At 49.5% G+C, this 14136-nt stretch overlaps 1 protein-coding gene across 1 annotated transcript in view; it reads right to left on the bottom strand.

Moving 5' to 3' along the window:
* DNAH5 (dynein axonemal heavy chain 5) overlaps positions 1-14136 on the bottom strand; it is a 5853083-nt gene that overhangs the window by 3744420 nt on the left and 2094527 nt on the right. The window contains exon 25 of the mRNA XM_085606747.1: positions 11782-12000. Within this exon, the coding sequence (XP_085462873.1) occupies positions 11782-12000 (219 nt within the window). The remainder of the gene's footprint in view (positions 1-11781; positions 12001-14136) is intronic.

The raw sequence follows: 14136 nt of genomic DNA, 5'->3' as shown, positions 1-14136 counted from the left end.
TGCGGGGGGGGGGGGGGGGGCGGCGGTGAGGGAGTAGAGCGCTACCTCTGCGCAACACGAGGGGGTCCCACTCCCGGGCCAGGATTGCAGGAGGGACCCGGGAGTGCTCCGCCCACTACCCTGGCCTGGGGTGACTTCGCTCCAAGAGTTGCAGTGTGGGCGACTCCGGACGCAGTGCAAGTGGCCCGGACCTACCAAAGAATTCACCAGAATCATCTGATTGCATCTAAGTGCCCAACCCGAGGTTAGACCGCGCCGTCTCCTGGTTCGGCAGGTGGCCGCCTAGGTCGCGAGCTGGGTGAAATGCACAGTGGAAGGCCGGGGTGGGGGCAGCCCCTCGGAAGCAGGATTAGGGGGCAGCCCGAGTGCGAGCTGGTCGATGCCAGGGGGCGCTCAAGATGGGCGCCGCCAGGGTTGCTGCCCACCGCGATGCACATCCGAGAGGGACACCCGCTCGCGCAGTGCCATCCCAGACCCCCCGCTCCAACCCCCAAGTAGAAGCCAGCGACCCTCCGGTTTGTGATCAGGAGGCACTAGCATTCATTTCCACCACCTGGTGTGTTCCTGCTTGGTGCCGCACATAGCCCCAAGACCTAACACTGACCCTCGATACACTCCGATGCACTCACCTTGGACAGCGACATGGACTGCCATATCCTGTTTGATGACCAATGACACGGCGACCACACTGCGGACTGTACCCTACCTCTTCCGCAGGACTTGTAATCCCCGGAGGGACTCTGGCTGGCCCTCCACAGGCCCATATTGTGTAGTGTGCTCGGGATTGCCCTGTACCGCTCCAGCTGCAGGACTGCACTGGATGTGCAATAAACATCCAGTGACGCACTGCTGTGTTATGTTGTTCATCATCCATGTACGAATGTGTGGGTGAATGTAGGGACAGTGATGTCCCTTGCGTCAATGATGCTCATCCTTTGGGAAGCCAGTCAGAGGGTGCTACATAGCATATTGTGTACCGGGTCCCGTGAACACTACAACAGGGACACATGCATCAGTCACTTCCATGTCCGGACATGGACTGAACCACGCCCAGATCCCACGTGTCATTGTTGCAAGCCCTGCGCTGGCCCGGCGTATGGCAGGCCAGACCACTCCTCTTACGCTCCGATGGGGGGCCTTCATTGCTACCCATCGCAGGAGTACTCACTGGTGGTGTGCAGGTCACTGGTCTAGTTGTCCGCATGTCACAGCCACTCCCTGAGGGCAGGTTTGCACGCACAACACACCCATCCAGCACAGGCGTCACAGGCCATGTGACTCTGCCAACATTAGGGGCCGACGACGTCATATTCCCTTCTGCCGGTGGTGACTGGATGACGGACGCTCCACGGTTCTCAATCATGAAGGGCCCATGAGTTGTTGCGCACAGGGTTAGTGGCACCCGAAGCCTTGCGTCCGTCACGGGCCTGCCACCACGTGGCGCTGACTGGGCTTGCACAGAGTGAGTGGCACCTGGAGCATTGCGGCCGGCACAGGCACCCCGCCATGGGACGGTGACTTTGGGTGCACTGAGTCAGTGGCACCTTAAGCTGCTGAGCGGGTGTGCAGCCTGCGATGATGCCCCGTCCCGGCAGTCCGGACAGCTCAGGTTTTGTGTGCACTGCTCGACCGCAGTGTAGGCCAGAGCCAGCGGGCAGCATGGTCCTACCGCCACGTGGCCTCACTTCCAGGATCACAGAGTTGGAGGCACCTATTGGGCTGAGTGGGTGTGCAGCCAGAGATGAAGTCGGGTGCCCTGGTATGTCCTCTGCCATGGAGTAATCAAGACCCAGCACCAAACGTGAGACCTGGTAGCCTGCAGAGCGGGGCGGCATGGTCTGGAGTGTGCCATGTCTGCGGGCCCCGGGCTTGTGGCCTGCAGTGGCACGTGGTGGGACCTCCTGTCTGCACGCCGGGGTGTGCATGGGCAGGCATGCTCCGATGGGCGGCGGGAGAGGCTGGGGTGCCTCTGTCTGGGTGTGCATGGGCAGGCAGGCAATGTTGTCTTGTGTGATTGTGTGTACTGTGCCAAACATGTATCTGGACTCCGTTTCACATGACGGGTCTGTCTCAGATGTGTGACCTAATGGACTGCACTACATGCAGGCAAGTGGTTGGAAACACACCAGTGGCAGCAGGTGAGCAGTGTGGCCTGGGTGCGCAGGGGTGGCGCTGTCTCTCTCTTCCCCCTCTTCCTCTCTCTCTCTCTCCCACTCTCTTCTTCTCTCTCTCTCTCTTCCCCCTCTTCCGCTCTCTCTCCCACTCTCTTCTTCCTCTCTCTCTCTCTCTCTCTCTCTCTCTCTCTCTCTCTCTCTCTCTCTCTCTCTCTCCTTCTTCCTCTCTCTCTCTCTCTGTCTCCCACTCTCTTCTTCTCTCTCTCTCCCCCTCTTCCTCTCTCCCACTCTCTTCTCTCTCTCTCTCTCCCCCTCTTCCTATCTCTCTCTCCCTCCCCCTCTTCCGCTCTCTTCCTCCCACTCTCTTCTTCTCTCTTTCTCTCTCTCTCTCCCCCCCTCTTCCTCTCTCTCCCACTCTCTTCTTCTCTCTCTCTCTCTCCCCCTCTTCCTCTCTCTCTCCTTCGCTATCTCTCTGTCCTTTGATGTGCACAGGGCACACCTTCTCATCATGATTTTTGTCTTGCAGGCTGTGACCTATGGATTGGCCCGAGGGGAGCCGCATTTAATTTCTGTGTTCATTTTAATTAATACAGTTTGATTTGTTGCTTTGGAAATGAATGTGTGATGCTCATTTTTGTGACGACACATGCATGTCACCAGTTGTGATTCTGCGACATCATGCGGATAATTTTGTATGTAATTGGGTGTAGCTGATGTGGCATGTCTTTGGTCGGGGGGGGTTGTCGTGGAGGGGGGACCTGAGGGTGGTTGTGGCGGGTGTTGTTTCCCTTTCGGCCCTCCGGGCTGCATGTTCAGTTGCCCGGGTGCATCTGTTGTTCTTCAGGCGTGGCTGTGGGCTGTGCTCCCTTTTGTGGTGCAGGCTGTGGTCTGACTTAGCACCAGGTCAGAGCAGGTGTTATTTTCCTGCTGCTAACGCGTCTTATCACCTGTTTCGTGTTCCTATTGCAGTTCTGTCAGGTCGTTGTGGAGTGGTGTCGCAGCTTTTGGCACGGGAACACCTACTCTGCATCTCATTAGCGATAGTTGTGGGGGCCCTCGGTGGCGATGTTTTTTGCGGCTGCTATCGCAGGTAAACTGGTGCTGTGGGATGTTAACAACAGCTTGTGAATGTGGCGATAGATTTATCGCAACTTTGGCTGCGATGAAGTGCCGTTAACTCGGTGATAGTTCCTTGTGAATATGGCCCATAGTGAGTACGGAGTTACAAAGGAGACCGTGTTACTCTGCCAGTAAACGATCCAGTCCGGGTGGGCGGGGACAAAAGGAGACAGGGCTGTAACAAGGAGGGATTAAGAAGCCTCCTTTACAATGAGAAGCCACCGTTTACCATGCACTATGACGCAAACCAATAGGAATCATGGGCGGGGCTTCAAGTCCCCTTCTAAAAGTGTATCGATCACACTAAGCCTCGCAGAGCGAGGAGTGCATGCGTGCTCCAGCGCTAGGTATGCAAGACCTAAAAATTAGATTAATTTTAGATTACTTTTCCATTACTTCGACTACTCAGGGTGGTATGTCTAGATATCACACAGTGGTTCAAAGCAAAGGTACTTTGGTTTCCATACAGCAGTCTGTTCAACGCTTGGAACATTTTTGGAAGAAAAATCATAACATGGGTTCCTATGGGAGGAAAGAATGTTATTGTTTGCAGATAATCAAACGACCTGCAATAATGGCTTTTTGGCGATAGAAACAAAGTTCCCCAAGGTTCAAGTTTGCACTGAAAGTCCACCACCAGCAGCACTAGGGTGGCCAGGAGCAGAGAACAGGGGCCCAATGTTAGCAATGGGGCTGGGGGCCCTTCGGTCAGGGGCTGCTTACAAGCAGGAAACTCAGTTGTGGGAGCAAGGCTCCTGGGGGGGTAAGATCAGCACTGCAGGGGCAACAATCAGCACAGGCGCTGCACCACTAGTGGCACGAAGGTGGCCATATGCAGAGTGCTAAGGAGATGTTGGAAGCCCTGTGATTTTCAATTGAGATTTCCGGTTTGGAAGAAAAGCTGCAGGTTTCCGCAAGGAGGTTTCCTGATGGTGACCACCAGCAGAAGAGGTAAGTTGGGTTCTTCGGGATGACTGGACACCGCCGGTTGGGCAACCCAGGGCCATGGGGCGTCGGATGAAGGGGTGTCTTTAGGCGACAGGTCTTCTTAGGTCCGATTGAAGTCGGGGAACCCCTCAGGTTTAGGCTGCAAGCATTCGCCTGAAGCTCAAGGCAGATCAGGGATCACCGGATCCCAGGTCAGGATCGCTGAGTAAACATCCTCGGGATGTTGGGCCACTCGAACTCAGGCTGCGGGCTTCAGTTGCAGAGTGGTGCATAACCGCGGAGCCGCCTGGATCCGGGTTCTGTGTTGGACTCCTTATTTGTTCAAATACAGTGCTCATGGGAAACAGTGTCAGTCTGGTGAAGGCAGGACAGGTCATCCGTGCTCTGGGGGACACGCCGGGATTTTGCTGTTGGAAGGTCAAAGCCGGGAGAGGCCGGTAGGGTTGGGGCCAAAGCAGTTGGTGTCCTCTTCTTTCTTCTTCAGCACGGCTCTTTGGTCCTTCTTCTCGCATCTAAAGAGGCACAGTTCAGGGTAACTCCTAAATACTAAATTTAGGGGTGTTACAGGGTGTTACTATAGGTCCCTTCATTGGGGTGAGTACACCCCCTATTATTCCAGCCTCCAGTGGGAGGGGGCATGAGCCTCTCTCTAATTGTCTGAGTCCCCTCATCTTCAAGATGGAGGGAACTGGGATGTGGGCTTTGTCTCACCTTCCCCACCTGAGGGTGGGGTTGGTAAAGGTGGGTACACCTTTCTCCCTAACTTGGTTTTTCCACCAATTCTCCTGCCCAAAGTGGGGGTCAGAACCGATGGGAGCCAGTTGCTAAGGGCAGCAAAAGGCAGGGTAAGCCAACAAAGGCAGCAGGCCTTTGAAGCTTCCCCTTCGTGGAACCAGCCCTTCCTTGGGGAGGAGGCATGACACCTCTGCCCAGGCTGGGCTTTGTCTCTAGAACCAGAGAGCGGAGGCCCTCTACCCAGGGGTCCAGAAACCGGTCTGGTGGTGGTAATTAGCAGGTAGCTATTCACGAACCCCACCAGGGCTGTTCGTTATTAGGGGGCATCTCTAAGATGCCCCCTGAGTGCATTTTACATTAAATACCACACTGGCATCGGTGTGGTTTTAATGTGCTGAGAAGTTTGCCACCAAACTACCCAGGTTTCAGTAAAGCCATTATGGAGCTGTGGAGTTCTTAATGACCATCTCACAGACCATATACTCTTTATGGCTTTACTGCACTTACAATGTCTAAGAATGGACTGAGACACTGTAGGGGTACAGAGCACATGAAACTGTGTCCTCATCTGTGAGCTAGTGCACCCCGCTCGAGGGGTAACTAACCTAGACCACAGGCAGTGGGTTGCAGGCATGGCACACAGGGATGTGTCCCATGTTGACTCTTCACTTTTCTCTGTACCAAAACACACAGCCTGCAGTGGCAGTGTGTGGGTGTTAAGGTGCAGGGCCCCCAAGGGTGACATAATAGGTGCTGTAGCCGTTAGAGGCCTTCCCTGGTCACAGTGCCCTTGGTACCCATGTTACCTTTTTACAAGAGGCTTACCTGTTGCCAGAGATGTGCCAATTCTGGGTACAGAGGTACCGTTTTGGGAAAGAACACAGGCCCTGGGTACCTGATTGTCAGGCACCCAGGGCACATCAAGTCAAAGTGCAGCAAGTGTCAGACAAAAAGTGGTGAGTAACCATGCAAAAAGGGGAACTTTTCTACACTATGCTACTTGTCATGATTGCACCAATCTTTCTGCCAGGGGACTATGTTCTCAGTAGTAAAAAATATCTGCTAATTATCATGTTGAATCAGATGTTTAGGATTTTCATAAGTACTGTCAGCCAGCGCACTCAATTGTACTTCTGATGCCACAGTATTCATGTCGAATTTATTCACTAAAATAGTAGACAAACTATTTTGGTGTTTGGTCTGAGCTAATTAAGGAGACCAGAAAATGGCAAAAAGTACTAGGGCTGTGTAAAATTATAATTTGATGTGTGTGAAATTACGTGTGAAAAATGTACCATGTCCTCAGGGGTGGGGCAAAACGCGCCATACGAAAGTCACAAGTGATGTTTTGTACGTAAATAAACAAAGCACATCATTTCCGGCCATGAATCAGTGTACGAAATTCAGAGATGCCTTGTAAGTACAATCAGGGCAAATTTGAAGCTTCAACCCCAGTCAAGGCTCCAGGATGCTGCATATATTCTCTCAAATGTCCCCTGTCACTTGGTGTGCACAGACGTCAAGACTAGGCATTAGTATGACAAGGGTGGGGGTGACCTACAGTTCATCTGGTTGCTTTCCCCGGATGATGCAAAGGTCCTGGCAGCCCCATAGAAACAACAAGATGTCCAGACTCTGCTCCCGGTGAGGTAGAAAGCTCTCACAGGGTCCTTGGCCACAGCTATAGCAGGGCTCACCTAAGGTCCATGTGCTGGACTGCCATGTCACAGAGTGCCCAGGGAGGGCTCTTCTGCTTCAGCAGGCTTAAAAGATGGTCCCCAGATGAGGACCCCCAGGACCTGAGGTCCATGCACCAGCCCACTGTACCTCCAAGTGCCCGAGATGGGGTCCAGCAGACCTGGGGTATGGCTCCCCTTTTTAAGCGAGTGAAGAAGCTCTGACCAATCAGAGCTGTGGCTGGCACCAGGGTAAAAACTCTCAGTCCAGGTTTCTATTCACTGGCCTTCCATGTTGTAAAGTGCCCGGGACAGGGTACCGTAGACACCAGGTTAAGAAGCCCTGACTGGGCTCCGAGTCAGAGCTCTGGCTGGCCTGGTGGTGGAAGCCCCCATCCAAGGGCTTCATTCTCTGTCCTGCTGAGTCGTAAAGTGCCTGGAACGGGTGGCTGCAGGCACCAGGAGTTCTCTCTTGCTTGGCTGGGTTAAGAAACTCTGACTGGGTCCCAAGTAAGAGCTCCAGCATGCCTGGGAGTGGAAACCCGTGTTCCAAGTCTCCATTGTTTGGCTTGCAGTGTATCAAAGTGCCCCAGACAGGGTGGACTCCCCTTCTTGGCCAGGTTAAGAAGCTCTATCTGGGCCTTGGGTCAGAGCCCCAGCTGGCCCGGGGGTGGAGACCTCAATCCCTAGGCTCCTTAGTGACTGTTCAGGATAGGAGCCTGAAAGCCCCAAGAGGGATGCTCTGCTTAGCTGGGTGAAAAAGCTGTGACTAGGCCCCGGGTCAGAGCTCCGGCTGGCCCTGGGGTGGAAGCCTCAGCCTGGGTTGCCCTTTTCCAGCTTGCTTGTGTGGCAAAGTGCCTTGGAAGGTTTCCAGAGGTCCAGGTAAGGTACCTCTGCTTTTCCATGGTGAAAATGTGAGCCCCAGCTCTAGATCAGAGCTCCATGAGACCCACCCCCCTCAGTCTCATGCATGAGGCTGAGCTCGGGCTTGGAGAACATATCCCTGGAGACCAATGACCCATTCAAGAGCTAGCAGAAACTCATTCATAAGACACAATGCATCCAGAAGGCATCCTTCAAGCCCCGCCATCTTGTCACTCTCAGCCAGGGCATCTGGTCATGCATGCAATAGGAATGCATGATGTGGGATAGATGGCTGGTCTGCCCTGGAAGTCCCTGTGAGGGCTCATTTGGCTCCTCAAGCCCAGCTAAGGCTCCAGGAGGTAGGATACATTTGCCTGGAGGACCCCCTATGTCACTCAGTGTGCACAGACTACAAGAAAGGCAGGTGGGATTTTATCAATACATGCTCTCCAGTTTACCATTGTGAAATACAATTCACCCCCTTTTCTAGAAGTAGATTATAACGCTCCTGTTTCATCTCCATTTTGCTGGTACTCTTGAACTCTCTTCCTTGTGTTAGTTTAGTGCATTAAAAGTACAGATTATGAGGACAATAACAGCAAGATGAACAATAACACCAATATGCGGTGGCCATCTTGTATTGACTTTTTACCTTTAAATAAAAGAAAAAACATTTCAAGATGGTCAGTCCAAATGCTTCCAGGCATGTCATGATTATCTTGCAATGATTCTTCTTAAACTAAAGATAAAATCATTATAAGATGGATATCTTGCATGCACGTACAGGAGGGATGGCACTATTGCAATGGTTTTGATCTTGTCTTGTTAAAAGTATTCCAAGAATGCTGGCGCATGTGAATGAGCAAGCTGGATAGCCGTCTTGTAATCATGCTCCTTAAACTAAAGGAAAAACCATTACAAGCGGGCACCATGTATGTGTGAATGTATGGCCAGTCATACTGGAGTGGTGTGGGAAGTTGGCTCTGTATATACTATACCAAAGTAGGGTATAGTGTGCACAGAGTCCAAGGGATCCCCAGGGGAGGAGCAGAGGCTAAATGAGATAATCACTAACAGCTCTCTTTGTGGTAGTGTGGTCGAGTAGTTAGGCTTATCAGGAGGTGTGTTAAGCATTTATTGAATTCACTCAATCAAGGACTGATTACGCACACTGGCAGAATCCAGACCAATTAAGTAAGTTGAAGAAAAGGTATACTTTTTTTTTTTGGGAGGTGCAATATTCCAACTTTATTTATAAATTTCTTTATTAGGTTTTCTCCAACACGGCAGCTCACCTCCAAAACAACAAGTATACATTTCGTCCACCTCAGCCGAGGTTAGGAACATCACAGTAAGAATACATGTTAACGGCAATGTCTGAGTTCGCAACCGTGAAGAAAATGTATACTTATGTTTTATTTGTAGAACCAAGCAGGACTTGGCATAGGTGAGTGAAATATGCTTTCAAATACAAAACTTTACAAGGAACTGCAGTTGTGGTTGAAATTGCAATCGTTACAGGTTTGTATCTGCTTCTAAAAAAGTTTAAAGTACATGGAGATTACTTTTGGAATGCTTTTAGATTACTTTTGGATTACATCAACTACTCAGGGTGATATGCCTAGATATCACACTGTGGAGCCTAAATACAAATGTAAGCAAGACACTTTGTGGTTTAAAGCACAGTTACTCTTTTTCCATACAAATTACAGGTCAACAGACATTTTTAGGAACAAAAACGTGTAACATTGGTTCCTAGGAGCAAAAGAAGGTTATAAGTTTACAAATAAGTAAACAACCTGTAAGAATAGTTTTTGGGGGTTAGGACCAAGGTTCCCCAAGGTCCAATCATGCACTCAAATTGCACCACCAGCGGCACTAAGGTGTCTGGGTGCAGAGTGCAGGGGCACATTGTTAGCCAATGGGGCTAGGGGGCACCTCAGTTAGGGGCTGCTGACGGGCAGGCAACTCAGTCTTGGGAGCCAAGCACCTAGGGTTAAGGACAGGGCAAAGGGGGTCCCAGGTCAGCACCAAGTCCACAACACCAGCGGCACTGGCCAGTCGGGTGTAGGGTGCTTAGGAGGTCTTCCTATGGAGTCTGCTGGTTTGGGATTTTGGTTCCAGGCTCGGTCCAGGAAGTCTTCCAAAGGGGAACCAAAAGCCGGGCAGGTAAGTTGGAGGGCTCTGGAGATAGGTGCAACTCAGGTCCTCTTCTCCAGGGTGCAGGGCGGTCGGATGCAAGGGTGCCTTTTGAGGTCGGATTTCACCTTATCGGGCCACTCGCAGTTGGGTGGGGTCTCAGTGCAGGGGCTGCAGGCAATGTTGGGGAGTGCTGGAGGGGGTCAACCCATGGTGGACTTGGACTCTGGGGCGCTGGGGGACCTCACTGGGACCTGTGGGCCACTTGGACACGGGCCATAGGCGATGGGTGCAGTGGTGGATCAAGGCATCTAGTTTCTTCTTCCACAGCAGGCTCAGAGTCTTTCTTTGGAATAAAGATGCTTTTTGCAGGCGAGCTGGTCTCTTCTTAAGACAGTCAGTCCTCCCAGAGGTTCTGGAGCTCACTGTTGCAGGACTAGTGGACTTTTTGTGCAGGATCTCCAGAAACTGCAGACGGGCCGGTATGGCTGGGGCCAAGTCAGTTCTTCTACACAGGCTGCTCTGTTGTGCGACTTCTTCCGTCCTTTTTCTTCGTAGACGGACGTAATTTAGGGGAGTTACAGGGGTGTGCAGGTTGGGACCAATAGGTCCCTTTTGGTGTGAGTACACCCCCTATTATGCCACCCTCCAGTGGGAGGGGGCATGAGCCTCTCCTTAATTGACTCGGTCCCCTCATCTTCAAAATGGAGGGGACAGAGATGTATGTTTCACCTCGCCTACCCCACCTGAGGGGTGGGGTTGACAAAGGTGGGCACCCCTCTCCATCTAACTTGGTTTTCTCTCCGATTGTCCCGCTCAAAGTTAGGGTCAGAACCAGTGGGAGAAAGTTTCTGGGGGCAGCAATAGGCAGGGACAGCTTACAAAGGCGGCAGGCCTTTGAAGCATCCCTTTCGTGGACGCAGCACATCCTGAGGGAGGAGCTATGACACCTCTGCCCAGAATGTGTTTTGTTTCTGGACCCAGAGAGCGGAGGCTCTCTACCCAGGAGTCTAGAAATCTGTCTGGTGGTGGCAAATGGCAGGCAGCCATTAAGGAACCACATCAGGGCATGTCGTTTTTCAGGGGGCATCTCAAAGATGCCCTCTGAGTGCATTATATTTAACATCCACACTGGCAGAAGTGTGGCTTTAATGTGCTGAGAAGTTTGCTACCAAACTTCCCAGATTTCAGTAAAGCCATTATGGAGCTGTGATGTTCGTAATGACCAACTCCCATATACTCTTTATGGCTTTAATGCACTTACAATATCTAAGAATGTACTTAGATACTGTGGCGGTACAGTGCTCATGCAACTGTACCCTCACCTGGAGGCAAGTGCACCCTGCTAAAGGGGTGAATGACCTAGGACCCAGGCAGTGGGTTGCCGGCATGGCACACAGGGACGTGTCCCATGTTGACTTTTCACTTTTCTCTGCATCAAAACATGCAGCCTGCAATGGCAGCGTCTGGCTGTGAAGGTGCAGGGCCTCTAAGGGTGGCTCAATAGGTGCAGCAGCCCTTTGAGGCCTTCCCATGTCACAGTACCCTTGGTACCCATGATACCTTTTACAAGGGGCAGTTACAGGTTTGGGAAAGAACATGAGCCCTGGGAACCTGATTTTTAGGGACCCAGGGCACATCAAGTCAAAGTGCATCAAGTGTCAGGCAAAATATGGGGGGGGGGGGGGGGGGGGGGGGGTCTGCAACAGACGCCGACTTTCCTGCAAGTGGTTTAAAAAATATTTTAGGATGGATACAGGAGCTGGTGGTACATCCAGCCCAGATGGGCTTTCATTTTTTTCAGTGAACAGCAGGCGCTGAATGGAGTAGGGGAGCAGAAAGCAACATAGAGAGGGAGAGAAAATAGTCATTCATGCAGTGCAGTGTCTGATACATCCATCCAATACAAACACTAAGATCGAAATGCTCCTTGGGCAAGGAAAACACAAGAATAGGGAGGAAAGCCATCACATTAGGAATAGAGCAGTGAAATAGACAGAAAAGCCATTGAATCATAAGCAAGGTATGGGCGCAAAGCCAACTTAAACTCTATATTAGATACAACAGGTCTGTTAGCCAACATGTGGGTGAAATATCTGCTCCTGCCATAATAATATTTTATTGCATGCATGGGAATCTAAGCATGAAATATTAGTTAAACACGAAAATATGGCTGATATGTTTACCTTTTCGTAATCAGAATAATAATCTTCACAATCTTGAATGTAAGATTGTACTGTACTGATGAGCTCTCCTCTGAAGTTGGGCTGCAAAGTGACTAGCTCGTTCTGCACTTCTGTTGCTCGTACAAGCAGTTTTTCCCAAGAGTAGCGAAGGATGTCCACCTTCTCCATCTCTTCCTTTGCCACCAGAAGCTCATACTTATTTAGCATGGCATACGATTCCTATAAAGGCAGTAGGAACACCACCATTATTCAGATCTTTGCAATAGTGTACTCGAGTACCATCAAACGCTTCAAAGCATTCAACACACCGCATTATTTTAGGTCTGATTTAGCTGTTCCTTATTGCTAAAGGCAGTGTTTGTTTCTAAACTGATATGCAAGGATGTTACGTCTTCTCATTGCCTCAACAAATAACAACATGTTCAGCATAAAGTAAATCTACGTCCATCCAATAATCTCAGACATAGGCAGTGCTTGAGGGCATGTGTAAAAATGGAAGTCTTGGAACGCCCAGAAGCATGCAACAGCATGACATCTAAAGAAAGATGTGAGAGATGTGGCAAAAGTACAGGTGTAGCTGAGAGAGCACAGTTGCATTTTTAGATACATTTAATGTTAGTCAAGACTTTCATAAAACATTTTTGGGTCTGAATCACCATGTCTGTCATTTCTAATAAAAGATTTCAAATGAAGCCAAAACTCAACCTCTTACTAAGAATTATTTACCCTTACGTTTCTTTATGTTCTGAAGCTAGTGGCAGGCACCAGAGCTACCAGGTTGAAGCTATGAGTGCCATTTGAGAACATGGGGCTATTTACAAAACACATTTTGTAGTATGTGAAGCAGAATTACAGTGGTAGTTGTCACATACTACAAAATGATATTCATCACCTATGGGCGGAGATAGCAGCCACAATTCTGTTTTCTGATCCCTGCACAAAAACACCTATGTTTTAGTAGTAAATGTGGTAGGGACAAAAGGAAGTGGCTGGAAAATGGGTGGGACAGGCTACTACAAATACCCAATCACAAACCACATAAGAGTAAGCCCATTGGTATTCACAAACTACACATTAAAGGTATTACAACCTTAAAGGTGTCAGAACAAGCACCACACATGATCACTCAGAAGTACAGAAGCACTCCCATCGAAAACAGTGTAAGCAGGGATTTACAATAAGTCCCAATCAGAAAAAATATTGAATAAACAAATAGTTGACGTTTTAAATTATAACTATATATCTTAACTAGAACTGGAATGGTTACCACCACTCAATCATATTATCTACTGGCGGTCGCCAGTAGGTAGTTATAGTTAGGACCTATTATCCATAGGAAATCCACAACATTCTATTTGGAATAACTTTGGCGCCGGTTGACGAATCTTCGCGAATTTTTCAAAACTGGTGGGGCGCTCCGGTCCGCTCCTATCCTGAAAGTCTCGGGGTGATTCGTCAAGCAGGGCCGAGAAAAAAGGGGGGTCCCAAAACGTGTTATCCCCATGCAATTTTCCATAGGAACCGTTAATCGCAGCTACAGCCCGAACTGCTGAACGGAATTACACCAAATTTGGCAAAAAGGTAGCCCTCGGTTCAGAGTCGTGCCTTTTGGTTAAATGGTGTAAATCCGTTCAGTAGTTCTTGAGAAAATCAAAATTAAAATCAAAAGCAAAATCACATATATATACATCTCTTCGTGAGATCTGATTGGCTGTCAGCACTTCATCCAAGAAGTGTTGGCATCCATCTTGGGACCAATATACATGATAGCACCTCATTAAAAAGCATTGCAGTTAATAGAAGGTTTTAAGACTTTAGTTACATTATAAATCATTTGTTGATGGTACCATACTCATTTTAAGAATTGTGGTGTGTTCTAAGGTGATTTTACCATGTGAAAAAGCCTTCTGCTGGGATATCATAAATCATGTTTGAGAGAAAACTATTTTCTCATGCTTTTCCCACAGAGGTTTGGAAGGTGATCTATAAGCTAAACTGAGAGCATATTTTCTGTAAATTCGCATTATCTTTCTCAGTCATGTGAGAATGAAGTCTGACATTCTCAGTGAAACATGTACATCCAACAAGGGCAGAGACTGTCAGTTGATTCCTTTGTGTTCTACTGCAGCTTCCCAGAGTGTTCTAAAGAACAACTATTGCACTAACAGTCCTACTTATGACAAAAGTATGGCACACCTGAAACCATCTTTATTGGAATAAAGTGGTAACACTTAAAACATTTAATATGCAAAGGAACACAATGGGAGGGTTCATTTTGCCATAGAAATTATGATTAGTGCTGCAGAAAGAAAAATTAGGGCACATTTTGATTTCTCAAATCCTCTTCTATTTCAT

The sequence above is a fragment of the Triturus cristatus genome, chromosome 5_2 (assembly GCF_964204655.1).
Source record: "Triturus cristatus chromosome 5_2, aTriCri1.1, whole genome shotgun sequence".
NCBI classification, from domain to species: domain Eukaryota; kingdom Metazoa; phylum Chordata; class Amphibia; order Caudata; family Salamandridae; genus Triturus; species Triturus cristatus.
Note: the sequence above shows the minus strand (reverse complement) of the source record. Positions and strands in the feature narration are given on the sequence as shown.